Source organism: Emydura macquarii, unplaced genomic scaffold, assembly GCF_026122565.2.
Source record: "Emydura macquarii macquarii isolate MOO-44397 ecotype Brisbane River unplaced genomic scaffold, CSIRO-AGI_Emac_v2 contig_3487, whole genome shotgun sequence".
Lineage (NCBI taxonomy): Eukaryota > Metazoa > Chordata > Testudines > Chelidae > Emydura > Emydura macquarii.
In genome coordinates this window covers 295214-319434 of record NW_027133624.1, presented here as the reverse complement: position 1 = coordinate 319434, position 24221 = coordinate 295214, and the positions used below count along the sequence as shown (strand labels likewise).

The window sequence follows — 24221 nt, the reverse complement described above, 5'->3', positions numbered from 1 at the left end:
AAAAGGCTTCTACCTTCCTTCATCCCAAAGTGAATCAATTCAATAACTCAAACGAAAGCAATAGTCCTGATTCTTTCCTCAGTTGCTCTGGTTTTTAATAAAGCTAAATCTGCTAAAGTCAGTGGCCTAGTTTATCTGTTATATCCATGCTGTACCTAGCATGAATCTTCTACTTCACCTTTCATATGACTTGCATAGGTAGCAATGATTACAAATTTCTATCTAGGTTTTATAGCCAGCACGTTGTCACAGCAGTGAGCTCGTGAATGTCCTTCAGCCTCCTGCAAAAGAATGAAGGGGACCCTCAGATATGATGTGCTCCATTGTTTGTGACTGTTGACCACAGTTGCATACAGATGTTTGCCTCATTTTCCATTTAAAGAGGGTTTGTCCACATCTTCCATGAGATGTCCTGATGGGATTCAATCTGCATCAGTCTTTCTTATATAAATCAAAATATGATGGTTCCCCGGCAGGGTTAATGAGGAGCTGTTCGTTTGGAGTGGTTGAAACACTCCATGTGGCTGTCCATTGAGCCTCAGCTGGGCTTTCCTAAATTGCACTGACGTTCTAATCATGTCAAGAGGCCATTCAAACAAGCAGGGATCATGGGGGTAAGAAAAACTTATGGCCTAGCCATTTTTCTCTAGATTCCCCTACACCAGGGTGTGGAATTCATCCTATGCAGGAGGTATACACCGCAGTCTGATTAAACTCCTTTAAAGGGCCCTTTGCACTGCTGGAATGGTGAAACAGGGCTGGAGTGAGACTAAAAGTATGTCCAAATTGAATTACCCTGATTTAAATCTGGTGTAAATGAGAGAAGACTCGTGCCTAATGAAAAGTACAAAAACCCTCCTGCCATCCCAAGTTTCGAACCTGACCTCAGTTTGCAATGTGGTTTGAAGACTGGTCTTATCTCATCCCTCCCACATCACACACACAAAGACAAGGCTAATTAATTCTAGATCTTGTTCACTTCGCGGCAATTGGTAACAGTTACTAATGAATTAAAACACTCTGCTACCAGATGCCTCCCACACTCTGCATTCAAGCAGAATAATCACAGAACTGCCTATTATGTCAATTCCTAGTCACAATACTAAATGCTTCAGTGACCGTCTCCCAAGGGATACAACGCAGATAAATAAAACACTCTCATCCTGCTAGATAGACACATGCACCCTTTGGAGTCAATGAAGATGTTCCAGATATAGGTATGGAATCTCTGGTCTACAGTGAAATTTGAAAGCATTCAATCTCTGTGTGGCTATAGCCTGATATTTCAGTAAGTACCACTCTGTAGTTAATTGCCTTCTTCCCATTTGTTAGTAGTGTGAGCATACATCTAAGAAGATTTGAAGGGTTCAATCCTGAAAATGTTTATGGGTGTGCCTATACAGGAGCAAGAGGTGAAATTTTCAGCTAGGGGAGACGTCTCCACTTTGATCAACCTAGTGCGCAAAAAATAGCAGTGTGGTGGCAGCTGCATGCTTGGCAGGATGGGCTCGCTTCCTGAGAAAGTACCTTGGGTTTCAGATGGGATAGCACTCTGGGTGGGTAGCTCATTTCAATGCTTCTGCAGCTATGGCTAAAATGTTATTTACAACTTGTTAGCTTTGTCACCGTTAGAGCAGGTACATCTACCCGAGCTGCAAATTACTGTAGTGTAGACATACTTCTAGGTATGCAACATTAGGGGTGTTCTTAACTCAGGCTAGCCTAAACCATAACTAACTTGGTTTAAAATAGCAGTGAAGACACAGCAACTTGGTATTTGACACAAGTTAGAAGCTTGAGTTAAATCCTATGGGGGAGCCTGGGGTAGGGTGACCAGATGTCCCGATTTTATAGGGACAGTCCTGATATTCAGGGCTTTTTCTTATATGGGCACCTTCACCCCATCCCAATGTTTCACATCTGCTATCTGGTCATCCTAACCTGGGGTTGGATTTGAATCGCTAACTCAAGTTAAAAATGGCTGTTGCATTATTTCTTGGAGTAGTCTATAAAACGCAAAGTTCCTCATGTGGATAGGTAACAATTCCATTTTGTGACATGTTTGTTTGTGTCCAACACCGGAATAAGAACAAAACATTCCTAACGCTTTCACTAAATGGAATTGTGTTGAAACAGCTGTTTTCAGAATGAAACGATCAGGTTTTGGATTCTGGTCCTGCTCTCTTATACCAGAGGTGACCAAAGTACCCTGTTCCTCAAAACCCAGGCTAATGTAAACTCTGTCAACATCTATATGCCAGTGTGAATTGGCTTTGACAAAACACCATGTTTTGATTACATTTCATTTAGTAAAGAATGCTCCGACCAGCTCTAGTTTGTCAAATTATGCCCCATAATGTAAGTTACTCACAAGCATAAATGGTGTCAGGATTGGGCTCAAAAACTGGGCCATAGCATGGCATTATTAATTATTCTTATTATTATTTACCAGGCATGAGAAGCAGCATTTTTCTCATTGAAATCATTGGCAGAGACCTGCTAAAAACAGATTCTGTCTGAAACATCCTGAAAACATTTACTTACGTAGCTTAATTCATATCAGCAGCCTTTGGAAACCAGGGCCAGATTTTCAAAGATACCCAGATATCTCCGATAACGAGTGTAGGTAACATTATTTAAGCATTTGCAGGGACAAAAATACAAGTCAGAACCTGATTAGAGTATGGCATCTACACAGCTCTGTGTTAAAGTTGTCTGAGTGCTCTAATTGTATTTCCATGCCTTCGCATATTTGGATTCGTTTTAAATGTCATCTCAATTTCCTAGGTTTGCAATGCTTTTTTGCAGGGAGGAGAGATAATTATAATATATTAGTGATGTTTGTTACACTTAAAGTGGCACCTCCATATTATATTATTATTCTTTAAAATATTTGTTTTTGAAATAGTGAGAAAATCTGCACCATCATTCATATTTTTACCCTTTCACCTCCTTTTATTCCATGGGAAAAAAGAGGGTTACTTAAATATCTTCAGAAAGTGATAGAAAATAAATCTTTTCTCTATTAACCTATTTTTTGCCCCCACTGGAAAAAACTGGGGAAAAAACAGATTAATAAAAGAAAAGGTGGGGGGAGTAGTTGGTTTGGGTTTTTTTTGCTTTTCTCTTCAGGAAAGATGTGAAAAAAGCTTTAAAATGGGAGGGTAAATATTTTTCCCTACCACTTTCTCTACTTTCAATTTCCCTCAGCTTTCTAACTGAAAAAAAAGAAAAAGAAAAGTAAAAATACACAGAAAAAAGAGGGTGAGAAATATGGAAATTTGAAATGAATATTTTTGCATAGAAAAACAAGGTAGGTGAAGAATTTTGAATGAAGTGAAAACTGCGTATTTTATTTCTAATGTATTTGGAGGGGAAATAAGTGAAACCCCAGTGGATGAAAGCCACACTTTTTTCCCTAGATTTCTTTTTTTATACATCTCCTTGAATAGTTGGTAGATTCTCTCTCTTTTCTTCCTCTTTTTGGCATTCCAAGTAACTTGTCATCATGTGTAGGATTCTGGAAAGAATTACTGAACATCTTCACATACATTTTTCATGAGAGAGTAAAGTTTATGATTATGATTATTGCTGTTGGTGTTGATTTCATTATAATACAATACTAATAACTATTATATACTCAGAGGATAAATTGTCCCAGCAACTTTACAAGTCATAAAAGGAACAAAGAATCATCTACTCAGTTGGTGTAAATTGAAATCAATAAACCAAGTTCCTATTTCATGCAAAATCAGCCATAGTTCCATTGGAGTCAATGGGGCCAGATCCCCAGTTGGTGTAAATCAGAGTAGCTCCATTGGAGTCAATGGGGCACATCCGCAGCTGGCGTAAAGTAGCCATGGCTCCTTTTGAGTCAATGAGAGAGATGACTAGTTGGTGTACATCAGCATTGTCATTCAACTCAATTCACAGCAGCTGAGTATCTGGGCCATTTAAAAGCATGCACAGTTCATGACCTAGTCAATAGGAAAGGGAGAGTCAGGAAGAACCGAATCAAAACCAAGGACTCAAACTTCGGAGTGTTTAAAACATGAACTGGAATTCAGATCAGTATTTTTTAACGTTTTGCCCTCTGGGGTTGTTTCCTCCTTTTTTCCTGCAGGATGGAGTATGAAAAAGGAATGGCAGGAGGAAACCACACAATACAGACCAAGTTCATTCTCTTGGGATTTTCCAACCTTCCCAGACTGCAGCACTTACTATTCTCTGTGTTTCTATCTATCTACTTGATCACCATGATCGGAAATCTCCTCATCATTCTCCTCACGTTGGCTGACCCCGCCCTTCACATCCCCATGTATTTCTTCCTCAGGAACCTGTCATTCCTGGAGATCTGCTATACATCAGTTACTGTCCCTAAAATGTTGGCCAACCTCCTCTCGGAAGATCAGACCATCACTTTCACTGGCTGTGCTGTGCAAACATATTTCTCTTTTTTCCTTGGTGGGTCAGAGTGTCTTCTCCTGGCTTCCATGGCCTATGATCGATACGTGGCAGTATGCAAGCCTCTGCATTACCCAGTGGTTATGAGCAGGAAGGTGTCCACTGGGCTGGCTGCCGGATCCTGGCTCAGTGGTCTCCTCATGTCCTTTGGTCACACCAGCATGGTGTTCACCCTCCCCTTCTGCCGATCCCATGACATTAACCATTTCTTCTGTGATATCCCCCCACTGCTGAAGATGGCCTGTGGGGACACCTCCCGCCATGAAACGGCCGTCTTCGTGATGGCTCTGCTGTTTGTCACCTTCCCCTTTGTGCTGATCCTCATGTCCTACGTCTGTATCATCTCCGCCATCCTGAGGATGCCCTCGGGGGAGGGCAGAAGGAAGTCTTTCTCCACCTGCTCCTCGCACCTGCTGGTGGTAATGCTGTTTTATGGCTCCGCTTGCATTATGTATCTGAAGCCCAATTCATCCTACTCTGCAGACACAGACAAGTTCCTCTCTCTGTTTTACACTGTCATCACGCCCATGCTAAACCCCATCATCTACAGCCTGAGGAACAAAGAGGTGAAGAGCGCCTTCTGGAGAATCTTGGGGAGAAAAAGGTTTTATTGAATCATAGAAATGTAGGCCTGGAAAGGACCTTGATAGATCATCTAGTCCAGTCCCCTGCACTGAGACAGGACTAAGCATTATCTAGACCATCCCTGACACGTGTGTCTCTAACCTGTTCTTAAAAACCTCCCAAGATGGAGATTCCACAACCTCCCTAGATAACTTGTTCCAGTGCTTAACTACCCTTGCAATCAGGAAGTTTTTCCTAGTGTCCGACCTCGATCTCCCTTGCTGCAATTTAAGCACATTACATCTTGTCCTGTGCTCAGTGATTAAGAAGAACAATTTATTACCCCTTTCTTTATAAAAACCTTTTACATACTTGAAGACTATTATCATGTCACCCATCCATCCTCTCTTCTGCAGATTAAACAAACCCAGTTTTTTCAATCTTTCCTTTCAGGCTGTATTTTCTAGAACTGTAATAATTTTTGTTGCTCTCCTCTGGATTTTCTCCAATTTTCCACATCTTTCTTGAAGTGTGGTGCCCAAAACTGGACACAATACTCCAGGTGAGGCCTTATCAGTGCTCAGTGGAGTGAAAAAATAAGTTCTTCTGTCTTGCTTACATCACTCTTGCTAATACATCCTAGAATGACGTTTGCTTTTTTTTGCGACAGTATTACATAAATAAATTTATTGTATATGTGTCTGGCTCAATTCCTTCTCTTTAGAAATGAAACACATTAAGGACCAGCTTCTGACCTCATGTAAATTAGTTTAATTCTGAAGCAATACCACAAAAGTCAATGTAGTTATTAGAGCTGGGTGGGAAATCCTTTTCCCATCCGAAAAAAGTTTTTGAGATTTAAAAAAAAAAATCCATCCTAAATTGGGATGAAAAATTGAAACCACAAAATTTTTGTGAACTGATAACAATAATATTAAAAAAATTGTGTTAGTTGAAACATTTCATTTTAATAACTTCAAAAATGTGTGTTTTGATTTTGACCTTTTGATTTTTTTAAACTATTTTTTTGGTTTAAATTAACTAAATTTTCTAAATGAGAAAAAAAAATAATTTTGAAGCAGAAAATGTAGCTTTTTGTTTTAAAAAATGTGAAAATGGGACATTCTGACAATGTTTAAACTTTATTTTCAACTTCATTTTGAATCAGGAGGTCAGTCAAAACTAGCCCTTCCCTGAAAACAATTTTAGTTTTAACAAATAGGCATCTTCAGAAAGAAATTTTGACAGATTCCTGATCAGTTCTAGGAGTTATGCTAGGGTAAATTCGGAGGGACAGTAATAACAGAAATGCACTTGAAAGTCTCCCCACAGGCTTTAGATAAAGGCTGTAGGGAGACTTTCAGGTGCTTTCCTGTAACTGGGAAAGTCAAGTCAAGTTAATGTCACTGCTTCAAGGGCTCTTTCATTATTTATACTTACTGGAACAACTTCAACATGAGAGATTGAAAGGCCCTGTTGTCTGGATATTGACCATAAAGGTCCAAAGACCTAACAGTGTTTATAAAATCTTTCACTGTCCAACATCAAACAGTAATAGACAAGTTTGGGGTTATTTTTAAACAGAGGCCTCGGTTTTACTTGTTATGTGGCAAGCCCCCAAAAGTATTCATTCAAATTGAAAGTTTCTTGATTAAACATGAGAAAGAACAAGATATTAAAACTTGCATTTACATTGAAATTGTGGTTGAGTCAGAACTACCAGCAGATGGAGGAAAGTGATTATTCCCCTCTATTCGGCATGGGTGAGGCCTCATTTGGAGTATTGGGCCCAGTTTTGGGCTCCCAACTACAGAAAGGATGTGGACAAATTGGAGAGAGTCCAGTGGAGGGCAACAAAAATGATTAGGGGCTGGAGCACATGACTTAGGAGGAGAGACTGCGGGAACTAGGCTTGTTTAGTCCTAAGTGGCAAAGCCGTAAGAGAGGAATGAGGGGGGATTTGATGGCAGCCTTTAACTATCAGAAAGGGGGTTCCTGGGAGGATGGACCTAGGCTGTTTTCAGTGGTAGTAGATGACAGAACAAGGAGCAGTGGTCTCATGCTGCAGTGGGGAAGGTGTAGGTTGGATATTAGGAAAAAGTTGTTCACTAGAAGGGTGGTGAAGCAGTGAAATGTGTTATCTAGGGAGGTGGTGGAATCTCCATCCTTAGAGGTTTTTAAGCTGAGGCTTGACAAAGCCCTGAGTGGGATGGTTTAGTTGGGGTTGGGCCTGTTTTGAGCAGGGGGTTGAACTAGATGACTTCCTGAGGTCCATTCCAATCCTAGTCTTCTATGATTCTATGAAAGTCTTTCTCCTTTTGGATTCAAAATATCAGTGTTCCTTATTTTCAGAACAACATTTCTTTGATGAAAAGGAAAAGTTTAACTTTACTACCAGTACTGACGTGAAAAGCATTCACTGAATCTCTTCTTAACAGACAGAAACAAGGTGGAGGAGAAATGGGATGGAATAGAAGGGTGAAATGTGGCTTTTGTTGATGTTTTTTGTGACACAGGACCTCTAGTTAGTTACAAATGGATGCTTTGGACAACAAGTTGCCCACGACATCTGCTACTTAGACCCATTTTAGTTGCGATCTAGTCAGGGCCACCAACTTGTTCGATCTTTTCTCTTTAGACAAGGCAGGTTTGGATGGATGCAAAATGTTTTATGTCAGGATTCAATTAAAAGCCAAGAGAATGAGACATGATAAGAGGAAACAAACAGTGGGGCAGAAAATAACACAAGGGAAGGGAATACAGTACAGGATCTCACATGCCTTTGTGGTGCTGGTAATTAGACACCCCCACTGGTGGGCTGAGGACTAATTATCATGATAATGTGACGACTTTCAGCACCCACAGCTGAAAACAAAGGCCAACCAGCTTTCCTCTCAGGAAGAAAGCCCTTTGGATGAGTCGAGATGAACCAGATGAAGTGGGATGCAGAGTGGAATGGAGATGATAGAGAGAAGTGAACTAACAACTTTATTTTTTCAGTCTTTTTTCAAGAAATCCCCAAAAGGAGAGAAACGGGTGGCATAGTTCATTACTTTGCCGCCGCATAATTTTGTCTGCCAGTTTTGGTCTATGAACTTCTGGCTCCACGTCATCTGTTTTTAGCAAACATAATTTCAGTAGTCCTCGGATTATAAGTCCATGGCCTTTTTGATTTAGACCCTGTCTACACTTACCTCCGAGATTCAGCAGCAGTCAACGGGAGTTACGCAATCTACGAAAAAATGTGCGTAACTTCCATCGACTTCTCTGCTTCTCTTCTGCATGCCGTCTTCACTGCACTGCGCCAACGGGAACCGCGTTCCTGTTGATGCAGCACTATGCCACTTGTGAAGGTGGTCTTAGTATGTCAAATTCTGGATTGACTGATTCACTGATCGCTCAGTCGATCCAGAGACATCGATCTGACAGTGTCGACTTTGCCACCATCAGTGTAGCCGTAGCCTCAGACTAATCCAGTTTTTCTGTCTCGTTCTCTTGCACCTGTTTATAACATTCAGAGTCATAAACAACTTGACCTTTTTTCAATAGTCATTGTAATATCTTATGAACTTTCACATAGTTTTTACATCAGAATTCACAATAAAGGTATATTTTGTAGGCTTAATAGTCACAACCAGCCCCCAGTAGGGTATTCTGTAGTCCTGTGGCTAGGTCACTTTTCTTGAGTCACTGAAGTTCAAACCCCTGCTTCCCATTAGGCAGAGGGGAACATGAACACAGGTCTCCCATATCTCAGGTTAGTGCTCTAAACATGGGCTAAACGTTATGCACATGGCATGCTCTATCCAGTTTGTGAATCTAGCTCTTCGTTTCCTTGGCTTTTATGCAAAAAGGTGCCAAAACAATATTGTTTTGGGTTGAATGAAATATTTTGCCAACTTTTAAAAGTTGCATTAAGTTTTCAAACTTTTGACATAAACCACTTTTTTTTTTAATTGGAGTTGCCAGGGAACTGAAAAATTGGCTATTCACCCCATTCGATTTATTATCTCTTGATCCTTTCATGTTGTTTTCTTTGTCCTTTCTTGCCTTCTCCTTCTTAATCTTATCCCTGCCTTTCCAGGAATACATTACTTGTCCTTATCTGTTGGTCCTTGATTTCCTGTAATGGCCTAGATGTCATAGGGGACCAGCCACCAAGTGGAGGTATCAAGCACAAAAAACTAGGCCTCATTGTTACTAAGGTGGGTCACCAAGTCCGTAAAGAAGAAGAAATAAGGATTCCAGCCACCCTTTGGAATCAGATTGCCCCAAGAAAAGATACATTTTAATTGAATCAAAACTTTATTTTCCACCAAAAAGAAAAATGTTTTCAGCCTGTCCTAATCATGAGTCAAATTATCTGCAGACTTCCTCTGGTTTTTGACCAGTATAACTCCAATGACTTCTCTGGAGTTTCTAATGAACTCTGGGTTTCTCCCCAACTTTCTTACTGTGCCTCAACTGGCAAAAGTTGAAAATAGTCAGACAACGGTGTAAAAAACTATTTTCTTCCACTTTCTGTCTGCGTCTGTTTCTCAACAGCTAGCTGGAAAATAATCAGTGTGTAAAAAGTGTGACTCTCGATAAGAAAGCAACACTTTTGGCTTCAAAAGTAACACTTTCTACTCTTAACCCTGTTTCTCACATTTTCTTATAATTTCTCACTAGTTTTCAGTTGGGAATTAGTGAAAAAATGATTAAAACCCAACCTATTTTTCTCCATTTATTTAAATTTTCCACAGGAAAACAGGAAATTCCAAATGGAAAACTTTTGAAGGGGGATTTTTCTAGAGAAGATAGTGCTCAGTGTGAGTAAGGGTGGAGAATCTGGCCCTAGAACTGAGATTTTCAAAGGAATTTGAGACAGTTAAGCAACCATTGCCAGTGAATTGGGTTTGGGTGCCTGACTCTTCAAATTCCTTTTTATTTGCAGTGTTGTGGTAGGTGGGAGGGTCCCAGGATATCAGCGAGACAAGGTGGGTGAGGTAATATCTATTTCTGGACCAACTTCTGTTGGTGAAAGAGACAAACTCTTTAGCTACACAGAACTCTTCTTCACATCTGGGAAAGGTACTAAGGGCTCATCTACACTTAAAATGCTACAGCTGCATCTTTGTAGCACATCAGCTTAGGCACTACCTATGCCAATAGGAGAATCCCTTCTGTCGGCACGGGTAATCCACCTCCCTGAACGGCAGTAGTTATGTCAACAGAAGAATTCTTCCATCAATTTAGCACTGTCTACATAAGGTCTTAGGTTGGTTTAACTACACCATGTAGGAGCGTGGAATTTTCACACCCCTGATGGATATAGTTAAACTGACCAACTTTTCTAGTGCAGATCAAGCCTCAGAGTTTCATAACTAAATACACAGATTGTTTAGCATAAGTAGTTAACTCATACTGTATGAGACCGTTAACTTGCCTGTGCGCATAGGACAAAAAAAGGGGGGTGAATGCATTACAGGTTGTAGTCATAAGCCAGAAGTTTTTTTTTGAAAACCCCCTCCTTTGTTTTCAGTACATCCCATGCAGAATTATTTGAAATTCCCCCATCTCATATCCTCCAGCACTGCCCGTCAGTGGGTCAGATTGTACAGGGTTCATACTATTCAACCTGGGGAGCAGTTACGCAGGTGAGCACACTCGTTGACTTCTTTGGGACTGTTTGCATCCACGATCATCCACATGAGTGGAATACGATGCTGTGCTGACATCTTCCCAAGTCCTCCTTACAAATATTCATCCTGTAATGTTATGTTGTTGACTCCAGCAGTGCTCCACCAAATGGACCCACTGAATTCTAACAATCCCCTCTGCACCCTGTTTGAAGTTGAAACTCTTTTTTATGATCATGGCAAAAACTTTTTAATAATGCCCAGTGAGACCCATTAAGATTCACATCCGTTCATTTTCACTACTCAGCAGAGCTTAATTTTGAAGGGATAAATAGACACAAGTTACAGATCAATAATATTATTATAATAAAAGCCCTATGGGTACAAGATCAAGTAGCTATCAAGATGCTTAGATGCCTAAGTGTTGTGCACCAGAGATACAGCTAAGGTGAATAGAAATGAATAATTTTTTCCCCAATATGTTGATCTCAGTTTGAAGCTGACTGCAAAGCTAAATTTGATATCTTCTATTGTCGTTTGCAATATTGTTGTGGCAGTATTTGTCCCAGGATATTAGAAAGACCAGGTGGGTGAGGTAATATTTTGTATTGGGTCAACTTCTATTGGTGACAGACAAGCTTTCGGGCTACACAGAGCTCTTTTTCAGGACTGGGATAGGTTATACAAAGTGTCAAAGCTAAATGCAAGGTGTAACAGATTGTTTAGCTTAAGTAGTTAACACATATTCAAAGAATCATTCAAGGTAAAGTGGCCCATTAACAGTTCTGCAGTCATAGGACAAGTAAGGGGGGTTAGTGTGTTGTAGATTTTTGTAATAAGCCTGAATCCAGTGTCTTTATTGAGACTATGGTTTTTAGTGTCTAGGAAACTAAGAATTTAAGCTTCCAGGCCTGTATTTTGAAGGTATTGTGAAGCTTTCCTTTGAGGATGAGGACTGAAATGTCAGATATGGAGTGATCGTTGTGTGAAAAGCGTTCTCTGATGGGTGATACGGTGTTTTTGTCTTTAGTGATTTAATCAACAGTGAGATGGCAAAATTTGCAGATGATACAAAAATACTCAGGTTAGTTAAGATCAAAGCTGACTGCCAAGGGATTTCACTAAACCGGGTGAGAAAATGGCAGAAGAAATTCAATGTTGATAAATGCCAAGTAATGCACTTTGGAAAAATAATCCCAACAATACTTTCAAAATGATGAGAGATACATTAGCTGTTACCCCTCAAGAAAGAGATCTTGGAGTCATTGTGGAGAGTTCTCTGAAAATATCCACTTCATGTGCGGTGTCAGTCAAAAAAGTTAACAGAATGTTGTGAATCATTAGGAAAGGGAAGGATATCATAATGCCACTATATAAATCCATGATATGCCCACATCTTGAATTCTCCATCTTGAAGTTCTGGTTGTCTCATGTCAAAAAAGATATATTAGAATTGAAAAAGGTGCAGAGAAGGGTAACAAAAAATTATTAGGGATATGGAACAGCTTCCATACAACAGATTTAAAAGACTGGGACTGGTCAGCTTAGAAAAGAGACGACTAAAGGGGGATATGATAGAGGTCTATAAAATCAAGAATGGTATGGAGAAAGTGACTAGGGAAGTGTTATTTACCGTGTCATATAACACAAGGACTGTGGATCACCCAATGAAGTTAAAAGGCAGTAGGTTTATACAAACAAAAGGAAGTACTTTTCCACGGAATGTGGAGTCATCCTGTGGAACTCATTGCCAGGGGATGTTGTGAAGCCAAAAATATAACTTGTTTAAAAAAAGAGTTGGATACATTCATGGAGGATAGATCCATCAAAGCTATTAACCGGGATGGTGAGTATTGCAACCCCATGCTCTGGTTGTCCATAAATCTCCAACTGCCAAAAGCTGAGAATGGAAGACAGGGGATGGCTCACTCAAAATTGTCCTATTCTGTTCATTCCCTCTGAAGGCCTTGAAGACAAAGCCTGATTTGTTTGGGGCTGGTCCTGCTTTGAGCAGGGGATCGGACTAGATGACCTCCTGTGGTCCCTTCCAACCCTAATCTTCTATGATTCTAAGAAGAATCGGGCATTGGTGATTGTCAGAGACAGACTATGGGGGTAAATGAAGCATTGCTCAGATTCAGTATGGGCATTCTTATCTTCTTATCTCTACCATTCTCGTGCATAGATTCATAGAGTCTAAGCCCAGAAGGGACCATTGTGATCATCTAGTCTGACCTCCTGTATAACACAGTATACTCATAAAATTTATGGATGACACCAAGCTGAGAGAGTTTGCTCGCACTTCAGAGCCCAGGATTATCATTCAAAATGTTCTTGACAAATTGCAGAATTGGTCTGAAATCAATAACATGAAACTGAATAAACAGAAGTTCAAAGTACTACACTTAGGAAGGAAAAATCAAATGCGCAAATTCAGATAAGGAAATAATTGGCCAAGGAGCAATACTGCAGAAAAGAATAGAATCATAGGGCTGGAATGGACCTCAAGAGGTCATCTGGTCCAGTCCTCTTCACTCAAGGCAGGACTAAGTAATATCTAGATCATCCCTGACAGGTGTTTGTCTAACCTGTTCTTAAAAATCTCCAATGATGGAGATTCCACAAAATCCTTAGGCAATTTATTCCAGTGTTTAACCACCCTGACAGTTAGGAAGTTTTTCCTAACGTCCAACCTAAACCTCTCTTGTTGCAGTTTAAGCCCATTGCTTCTTGTCCTGTCCTCAGTGGTTAAGAAGAACAATTTTTCTCCCTCCTCCTTGTAACAACCTTTTATGTACTTAAAATCTGTTATCATGTCCCCTCTCAGTCTTCTATTCTCAAGGCTAAACAAACCCAGTTATTTCAGTCTTACCTTATAGGTCATGTTTTTCAGACGTTTAATCATCTGGGGGTTTTCAGAACATCAGACACTGAACACGAACCAGCAATGTGAGGTTGTTGCGAAAAAGACAAATGTCATTTGGGGATGTATTAACAGGAGTGTCAGATGTAAGACACACAAAGTAAGTGTCGCTCTCTAGTAAGCATTGGTGAGTCCTTCGCTAGAGTACAGTGTCCAGTCTGGGGCTCCACACTTTAAGAAAGATGTGCACGAATCAGAAAAAGCCCAGAGGACAGCAACAAAAAGAAGAGGTGTAGAAGTCATGTTCTTTGAGGAAAGGTTGAAAGAATCAGACATATTGAATCTAAAGAAGAGAGGCTAAAGAGGGACATGATAATCTTCAAATATGTAAACGGTTTTTATAAAGAGACTGGTGATCATTTTTCTCCATGTCGATCCAGAGTAGTACAAGAAGGTGTCAGCTTAGTTTGAAGCAGGGGAGATTCAGGTTACATATCAGGAAAACATTTCTAACTCTAAGGAGAGTTAAGCACTGGAACAGGATACCTAGGTAGGTTGTGGAATCATTGCATCGTTGCAGGTTTGTAAGAATAGGTTGGGACAAACATCTGACAAAGATGGTTCTGCCTCAGTGTGGTGGGATGGACTAGATGACCTCTAGAAGTCCCTTCCAGCCCTATTTATATGATATTTTCATTGTTAGTCAATAGGAGTTTTGTCTTTGACTTTAATAGTTTTGGGATTTAGTCGGCGTGATAATACTTCTCATAATTAGGCCCGAGGTGTCTGAAGTTCTGCAGTTTCTGCAGTTCTGCAGAAAAGGACCTAGGGGTTACAGTGGATAAGAAACTGGATATGAGTCAGCAGTGTGCCCTGGTTGTCAAGAAGGCTAATAGCATATTGGGCTGCATTAGGAGGAGCATTGCCAGCAGGTCGCGGGAAGTGATTATTCCCTTCTATTCAGCATTGGTGAGGCCGCATTTAGAGTATTGTGTCCAGTTTTGGGCCCCCCACTACAAAAAGAATGTACACAAGTTGGAGAGAGTACAGCGGAGGGCAACAAAAATGGTTAGGGGGCTGGAGCACAGGACTTATGAGGAGACGCTAAGGGAACTGGGCTTGTTTAGTCTGCAAAAGAGAAGAATGAGGGGGGATTTGATAGCAGCCTTTAACTACCTGAAAGGGGGTTCCAGGGAAGATGGGGCTAGGCTGTTCTCGGTGGTGGCAGTTCAAGGAGCAATGGTCTCAAGTTGCAGATGGGGAGGTCTAGGTTGGAATTTGGAAAAAGTTTTTCACTAGGAGGGTGGCGAAGCACTGGAATGGGTTACCTAGAGAGGTGGTAGAATCTCCATCTTTAGAGGTTTTTAAGCAGAGGCTTGACAAAGCCCTGGCTGGGATGATATAGCTGAGGTTAATCCTGCTTTGAGCAGGGGTTGGACTAGATGACCTCCTGAGGTCCCTTCCAACTCTAATATTCTATGATTCTAAGTTGGGTGTTGGCCACCAATAAACATTACAACCGACTGAAGAAATTGCTCCTTTTATTGTTGTGAAGAATTTATTTGGTATTTACCTTATTGTTTTGGGTATTGTCTCATCTTAGACTTCGAACAGTGAAACCAATATCACCCCAGGTCAGAGAGGTATAAACAGAAGCTGCACAGTTATCTCAGCATGCATCTGTGTGGACCCACAAAAAGCTTATTGGTACATGGCAGTGTGGCTATAGCACTGGCCTGACACTCAGGTTCTAGTCTTGGGTTTGCCCTGGCTTACCTTGTACCAGTCTCTATGCCTTAGTTTCTGCATCTGTGAAATAGGGGAAGTTACTGATTTCCTTTGTAAAACATTTACGATCCATGGGTAGGCATGGAAAGGTTGGTTTTCTGTCGGTAAACATCAATTTCAATGTACACAGGCAAAGCAGTGAAAAATATTTCCATTGATAACAGTTCAACAGTTCAGGTAGGCAAAGTAAGAAAAAAACGCAGCTTGAAAACTTAGTTGAGTTTGACTTCAGGATATTTACTTTGGCTATTTTTACATATGATGTTGACAATTTGTGTTTTAACGGTTACACATTTTAATTTTTTTGAATCTATCTGCACCCCCCTTGTCTGATTTTTCCATAATTTCCCAAAACTGTGAAAATCTAAATTGATGAAAATAAAAAAAAATCTTAAAACATCTGTCAAATTTATAATAAATAAAATAAAAAACAAATTCTTCCAAGCCTATTTTTGGGTATCAGCTAGATGGAACCAATATCTTTATTTTACACCAGTAGCCGTTCAACAACAGAAACATGTGGGATTCTGCCTTAGGAAGCCTGGCGAAGTTGGGCATCCTGAAATACAAGTTACCCTTGCTCAGTTAATGTTATTAGCTACTTGCCGAAGGGCACACCAAAAGTTTCTAACTGAACAGGGAATTAAACTCAGATCAAATGATCTTCAATTCAGATTGTTAGCCACAAAAATAGTCTTCTTTTTCATTAAGATGGACCATATGGAGTGTACGGAAAGCCAAACACCTCACCTCGCCAGGGCAACACACTGACTGAAAAAAGGGGTGAAGTGAAGTTGCAAATGGGGTATAATTTTGGACTACTGCAAAAATGACATCTTTGAACTTGCTCCTACTAGTGTGGAGGAGAGGAAGCGTTTCAGGGATGCGGAAGAATATAATAACTCCTCTTAGTTAATCTGGATTTGTACCTTTATGATTACATTATTTTAAACGGAAGTACTCCTGATTCCCATCAGGGCTCTTAAAGCAGAATGTGACCCAGAGGTTATCTAATTAGACCAACTAAGGTAATAAGCTGTGATTTTCACAGCTGCCTAGGGGATTTAGATACTCAATTAGTAGGATTTGTGTGTTCAAATCATCTAGTCCTTTTTGAAAACACCATCCTCAATGTTTTGATGAAAGGCTGCAAAAATGAGATATAAATGTAAAAGCCCATTGGGGCAAATAGCAGAGAGAGAAGGCTAATGCAAATCAAGGTTCCTGGGATCTTTTCTCTATCGCTAACTTGTGTATTCTTAGGGAAACCAATTCAATTTGTTAATTCCTCTGAGAACCTTAACCTGTCTGTATAATGGAGAGAATAAAGCTTGCCAGCCTACCACGGGAAGTGATTATTTCCCTGTATTTGGCACTGGTGAGGCCTCATTTGGACTAGTGTCCAGTTTTGGGCCCCCCGTTACAGAAAGAATGTGGACAAATTGGAGAGAGTCCAGCGGAGGGCAACGAAAATGATGAGGGGGCTGGAGCACATGACTTATGAGGAGAGGCTGAGGGAACTGGGCTTGTTTAGTCTGCAGAAGAGAAGAATGAGGGGGGATTTGATAACAGCCTTTAACTACCAGAAAGAGGGTTCCAGGGAGGATGGAGCTAGGCTGTTCTCAGTGGTGGCAGTTGACAGAACTAGGAGCAACGGTCTCAAGTTGCAGTGGGGGAGGCCTAGGTTAGATATTAGCAAAAAACATTTTCCCTAGGAGGGTGGTGAAGCACTGGAATGGGTTACCTAGGGAGGTGGTGGAATCTCCATCCTGAGAGGTTTTTAAGGTGTGGCTTGGCAAAGCCCTGGCTGGGATGATTTAGTGAGGGTTGGTCCTGCTTTGAGCTCGGGGTCAGACTAGATGGCCTGCTGAGGTCCCTTCCAACTCTAATATTCTATGATTCTATGTCTCTACCTCACATGCATGATGTGAATCTTGATTAATTCGGATGAGATTGTGCCACCGTGACTTGCATTGAAACTAAGGTGGCTCCTGAATGTGAGTAATGATAAGAGACTCTTACCTTACAGGATAGGATTCTGAAAGGTCACATCTGAGGTAGGCACATAACTCCCATTAAAGTAAAAGAGGATCTGGGCATCAAACTCCCTTAAGATTCTTTGAAAATCCTGGTTGCTGAATGTCCCACCGATTTCACTGATCAAGTGCTGATTTGTACAGCTGGGAATCTGGCCCATTGATATCAATGGAGATACAGCTGATTTACACAAGTGGGGGGATTAGGCCCACTGACTCTAGTGAAGCCATGCTGATTCACACTGCCTGGGGATCTAGCCCATTCCTTTTTTTTCCCCTCCCTAAAGCATTGCTGTCTTTGTGCATGTCAAAAATGGGTTTAGCAAGTGACTACCACTTAACGAAAACCAAAAAATGCAAACACGTATTTCTCTTGTTCTACAGACTCAAACGCTTATTTGAGAGGCTGAAGAAAGCAATTACTGCTACAACATTGAAAAACACTGAAGGGGAAGAGGATGGAAAGTCTGCAACATCTGACTACATGGCTGACAGTGTAAAGTGTTCTTTAGAATATCTGTTGACCTGCTCAGATCATCTATATATAGAGAAACATCTGGAAATCCTCTATACTCTTCAGAATTATCTATCTATCTATCTATCTATCTATCTATCTATCCATCTATCATAGTATTTGTAATGCAACTATTAACATCTTGTCCAGGTGCACCAAACAAAATTAAGAGTTGCCACCCAATACCTATCTCCCATTGCTTTAGCTGCGGCTACATATTTACTTTTATTTTACTTCTTTTGTTCCTGCTGGTCATTTTTTCCTTCTTTACCCATCCTACAGAATATCATCTGGTGAACTGAAAATCACTGCAGTGTGTTTCTCAGAGATCCAAATATTTTGTGTGATGAGTCATGGCTCTTAGGTAGAGACACCATTGTTAAGGAGACATAAAATATTTTCATTTAGGACCAAAATCCAATGCTCCACAACTTATGGTAAAGGAGTAAATCCACCATCCCTGTAGTGGGCTGTAGTGGGCTGTCCTATTAGCTGGAGACATTTACTAGAAGAAGACATGTTTTACTTAATTTACTAGAATTAAGCCAGTTTATTATATGTAAATGGGTATTATTAATAAACAGTCATGATAGAATTTAAACACTTGATAATTCTAGGATACAATAATCATGGGGACCATATAAGTAGATAGATATTTCAGTGCAACTGTCATACTGAATAGATAGATAGATAGATAGATAGATAGATAGATAGATAGATAGATGAGGGGGTGTCTAGGGATGGATGGATGGATGGATGGATGAGGGGGTGTATAGGGATGGATAGATAGATAGATGATGAGTTGTATGAGAATAGATACATAGATAGATAGATAGATAGATAGATAGATATGGCTCTAGAGAACCACACTGCTGTGAGTGGATTCATACTCTTGGGGTTTTCTGAGTTTCATGACCTCCATCTTTTGCTCTTCACAGTGTTGTTGTCTCTCTATATCCTCACCTTGATGGCAAACACCCTGATTATTGTGATAATAAACGCCGATCACACCCTTCACACCCCCATGTATTTCTTCCTTACTCAGTTGTCCTGCTTGGAGGTCTGCTACATGTCAGTCATCATCCCAAAGATGCTGGAGAACATGCTGGTGGGAAAGTTGGGCATTTCTTTTGTTGGATGCGCCATGCAGATGTTCTTCTTTCTTTTCTTTGGGGTCGCGGAGTGCTTCCTCCTGGCTGCAATGGCATTTGATCGGTACGTGGCGATATGTAACCCCTTGCGCTATACGGCCATTATGAGCAGAAGTGTTTGCGGGAAACTGGTAGTGGGATCATATGCATGTGGGACTGTCGTGGGTCTGGTTCACACCATCATTACATTCAGCTCTCCATTCTGTGGCCTACTCATCAACCACTTCTTCTGTGAGATCCAGCCACTCCTAGAGCTGCTCTGTGGAGATACTTTCCTAAATGAGGTTCAGGTCATTGTGGTGGCCATGTTCGCCATCATGGTCCCATTCCTCCTGGTCCTTTTATCTTACGTCTGCATCCTGTCCACCATCCTCAAGATTCCATCAGCTGAGGGTCGTCTTAAAGCCTTTTCTACTTGTTCCTCACACCTAGCAGTGGTGACTCTCTTCTATGGCACCGGAAGCTTCACGTACTTACGACCCAAATCCACCTACTCTCCACCCATTGACAAACTGTTCTCCCTGTCTTATACCATTGTGACTCCATTTTTGAACCCCCTGATCTACAGCTTGAGGAATGAGGAGGTGAAAGGAGCCATAAGGAAACTGTGGAGGAAAATGCTTCATGCGTGAATATCAAGTAGAACTAGTCAAAATGTTCTATAGTCTGATGTTTTCATGGCATTTTTTTAGTTGTAAATTACAAATTTCCATGAAAATAAAATTTCAAAGAATTTTCATAAACATATTTGGGATTTGCACCAACTACAGTGGTGGTCACTTCCTCCCCCCTTCTCCATGATAGTACAGTTTCATTGAACCATTCGAACAGTTTTTTAAAATTTTGAAAAACCTTGAATTTCAACAGAATCCACTGAATTCTTGTTCTGCTTCTTGCTTCATTCTAATTTGTTTTTAACAATTTTAATGTAAACCATCTAATAAAGATGACTGGTTAGATTATGATTATTGCGTTCACAATGGAGTTACTCCTGATTTGGAATGGTCCCGATGGCTTCAACAAAGCTGCTCCTTATTTACACGGGTGTGAATGAGAGGAGAATTTGGCCTGAATTTTCACCATCCTACATGTATTTTATTATATTAATAGGGAAAATGAATATAAAGTTCTACTGGATTTTATTACATTAATTGAGAAAATGTAATTTCTGCTTGAGGCCACTATGCAGACTTTAGTAAAGATCCCAGGAAGCAGTTGGTTAATGACTTCGCGTTCCTCATCTGATTAGTGATATAGTAGTGTAAAGTACTAAAGGCTAGATTCCATACTCAGATGTACAGATGTCATTCCAGAGTTACTTCATTAAAACTAATGGAATTACTCTGATTTACACTGGTTTAACTGAAAGTAGAATCTGTCCCAATGGAGATCCACTAGATTTACACCTGCATAATTGAGATAATATCATCATCATTATTGCTGTAACAATTTTGTATATATTGCATCTGTTTTCCTTTGCTTAATTTCATTGTACATTAAAATAATAAAATATACAGTAGTAAAAATGCTAAAATATGTCTTATTTTGTTTACAACACTCTTACATTTTTATAAAGATCCCTAACTCAGATATTACCAGTGGGCTTTCTTTGGTTTAGGGAGAGTTGAGGATGGTTTGCTCATGACCCAAAGGACAGGGAGAACTTAAGAGCTGGTCAAAATTCTTTGGAGTCCAAAATATTAATTTTTCCATCAAATTACAAATTGCAATTAAAAATAAAAGAGAAAATATTTTGATCCATCTTTTCTCCTCTGTGCCACCCATTTTAGCAATGGTATATTATGACCATGATAATAAGAGATGGACTTATTCCATTCAGTGGTGAGAGTAATGGTGCTCTAACACAAGTGTATATACACACACAAATCAGTTACAGAATTAAGAAGTGGCACCCTTAGCCGAGAGCAATAGTAGGTTATTATCCTACATGTGAAGTAGCCAGTAGAAAGGGAAATATAATATTTAGCTAGCATTTACTTTGGTAGTGAGCAAGAATTGGGTGCTTAACTACACTTATGAAAATGTCCTCCTCAGTAAAAACAAAACAAAAAAATCATATCACCAAATTATCACTCCATATCCGACCTCTCAGTCTTCATCCTCAAAGGAAACCCATACAACATCTTCAAGATGAGCCTGGGAGCTTAAATTCATACCTTTTCAAGAGGCTAAAAATCAAAATGCTGGCTTTATGGCTTATTACAACAATCTGAGCAAGGAATACAGGAAATATCTCCTGTTCTCTAGTGTTCCAAATGATCAGCTAATAATATTTCCAAGCACTCATCCCATATTAAACCAAATTCTGGCTGTATGAGACGAATGGGGATTTTCTGCATGGACATGCTATTCCACAATTGCCTTCTGCAGTTTTGTTTGTAGAGCTGGTTGGAAACATTTTTTCCCCAGTGGAAAATTTTGTCTTTCTGGTGAAAAAACAGAAACTGAAATATTTTGGCTGAAAACCAAACCAGTTCTGTTCAGAAATGCGGCCATAGTGCCTCATGGGATTGGAGGCTCAGGTACTTTGTGCACCCATTCTAAGGCACGGGTTACATTCCCTGGACAGACTACATCTCCCACAATACACCATGGCCTCTCTCTTCTTGAGAGGAACTGGTGCAGCATGGCAGTTGGAGCTGAAAACTTAGAGAGGAATGGGGTCATAAGGCAGCTCAACTACAGCTCCCATGAGGCATCCTGGTAGCATTTCCAAATTAAAATATTTTTGGTTTCAACCATTTTTGGTGGGGGAGGGGAAGGAGAGGGGTGTTCCGGTTTTTGATGAAAAATCACATTTTTCCTTGGAAAGCGGGCACTTTTCATTAAAAAAAAAGTCATTGAATTTAAAACCCAATTTTCCATTGAAAATGAGTTTTGTAGGAAAGTTTTCGACCAACCCTACTTGAATGCATCTTCTTCTGAATCAGCTACGTTGTTCGAGACAGGATACTGGACAAGAAAGCACAGTGATTTCATGTAATAGGGTAATTCCTATGTTTAATATTCCTGGTAAACAGAGACATTTCCTTGAAGGTTATTCATTCTCCTCACTCCTTCAATTTCCATTCAGGTTAGAAGCTTGGCTCTCTTTAACACCATTGTTTGTATGGTCTAAAAATAAATATGCTATTAACTTTCCCTTCTGATTAATTTACAATGCCAATCAGCAGAGGTGCCTAGGGAGATTCACTTTCTCCCCTAAATGATAAATAATGACCCAGGAGAGACGTTCACTTTCTGGAAGCAGACAAATGACAGAAAAGCACCAGGCTAGGAAGTAAATCTGGTGCACTTGGTCCAGAACAACCAGGGCTGTTTACTGAAAGTTCAGACACACATGGGGAAGACAGCCAGAAGGGCACATTTCCTGATCCCCGAAATCCTGACGACGAGGACACACCAGAGACTCCAATTTGCCATTGCTCACCTCAGAGGTAAACTCATATTTTCTATCAGTTATAGAGGTGCCAAATGGCATCAGAGGACATCTTATCCAAACCCCTCTGTCCAATGCAAGATTTTTTGCCTTCAGGCTGGTACATAGTCTTGTGAAAGAAGTACAGCAGTGATATATAAGACCCTACCCTTAGAAGGATGCGGCAGATGTATGTGGGGCCCTCTCTTTTTCTGAATCTGTGCCAGCCACATTGGAGGTGGAAGAAGTTCTTGCTGGGGTGTGTTTGGGGGGGGGGGCGGTATATCCAATCATTATCATTCTAACCCATGTCTGGGGTTGAATTTGGACCAGTGCTATCCATTTGGGAAAAGGAAATAAACCTGATTATTAGGGTCTAGCGGGGTCTAGCACTACCGGAGTAAGATAAAGGGTGGGTTCAAGTCTGCCGCTGACCTGGTACAAGTTGTTTCTCCTTCAGGTGCCTTCTTTCTCCATCTCGCCTCTGTAGGCTGTAAGATCTTTGGGGGAGGGAGCAGTGTCTCTCCCTCTGTGTACATGTAGCACCCAGCACAATGGGATCCCGATCTCAGATGAAGCCACTAGGTGCTACAGTAATATAAATAATTCCTGGAGGCTGGCTCACGATATCCCTTTTCATGTTAAATAGCTCCATGACCAGTCCCATTGCAGCATGCGTGCAATGGTATCACAAGGCTGCTGGTGATGTTGGGGGGCAATTCTCCATTGCCCTGGGGTTCTCTTCTGGTTTATAGCATATAGTCCTAACAGCTCATGCTTCAGGGTTTCAACCAGCCGCCTGCAGGGGTCAGGAAGGGTTTCATTCCCTCTCCCCACAGCCGGGTGTTCTGTAAGTTTGTTTTTATTTCCTTCCTCTGAGCATCAGGGCTGGCCATGGCTGGAGATGGGACAAAGGACGAGGAGAGCCAGGGCTCTTAGGTGGCACTGGGCATCCTCTGTCTTGGGTGCTCACCTGGCTGGTTCTTGCTCACAAGCCCAGGAACTAACTGGTCACCGTATGTGGGGTGGGAAAGGAATTTTCCCCCAGCTCAGGTTTGCAGGGACCTTGGGGATTTGTCATCTTCCCCTGAAGCAGATAGGTGTGGATCAATTGCCAGGATTATCTGGGTGTATTTTGCTTAATCATTTCCCTGACATGGCAGGAGCCTCAGGCACTGGTGCACCTCGGCCCCTCCTATTCTCTGCCCATGGCACAGCTTCGGCTAATCTCCTGGGGGCTGTCATACTTTGGTCCCATGCAGCTGTTCGGTTTAGTGTGCGGGTGCTGAGTGGTGCCGGGGAATTGATTTGGTGGTCCCCTCTGCCTTAAACTCTATGACTTTATGTGTTTTTAAAGGTCATTGCAATTATCCCCATTTTACAGAGGAGAAAACTGAGGCACTGAGAGGGGGATTGGCTTATTCAATGTCACACAGAATCAAGAATAAACTTCACAGATCCTGATTCCCCCCACAGTGGTGCTCCATCATTGGGATGTAATGCAACCTGAGAAGATACATCCAGAGCTGCGTGAACCACCAATTTTTTCAGTTCCCTGGCCAACCTGGAAAATGAAAACCAAAAACTGTTTTCGGTCACACAAAATGTTTCACGTGACCAACATAAAACGTTGTGTTTTCTTTTCAAGCTTGGGTTTATTTGACCTTTTTTAAAATGAAATGAGAATGCAAATTTAAACAGGAAGTCATTTTGAATAAAAAAATTGAAAGGTTTTCTTTCAAAAATGTCAAAACAAAACCTTTCAACATTTTGGGGGTTTC

General features: G+C 40.8%; 2 protein-coding genes across 2 annotated transcripts; both read left to right on the top strand.

Annotated features, from left to right (window-relative positions):
* Positions 1 to 4124: 4124 nt before the first annotated feature.
* LOC137144889 (olfactory receptor 10A4-like) lies at positions 4125 to 5078 on the top strand. Its single transcript, XM_067535372.1, has one exon. It carries the CDS (start codon positions 4125 to 4127, stop codon positions 5076 to 5078), a length of 954 nt encoding a protein of 317 aa, XP_067391473.1.
* Positions 5079 to 18700: 13622 nt separating this feature from the next.
* On the top strand, positions 18701 to 19633 carry LOC137144862 (olfactory receptor 10C1-like). Its single transcript, XM_067535348.1, has one exon. It carries the CDS (start codon positions 18701 to 18703, stop codon positions 19631 to 19633), a length of 933 nt encoding a protein of 310 aa, XP_067391449.1.
* The last annotated feature ends 4588 nt before the right edge of the window (positions 19634 to 24221 follow it).

Excerpts from the sequence above, each read along its gene's own strand:
- LOC137144862 (XM_067535348.1), top strand. The coding sequence starts at position 18,701 with ATGGCTCTAGAGAACCACACTGCTGTGAGTGGATTCATACTCTTGGGG.
- LOC137144889 (XM_067535372.1), top strand. The coding sequence starts at position 4,125 with ATGGAGTATGAAAAAGGAATGGCAGGAGGAAACCACACAATACAGACC.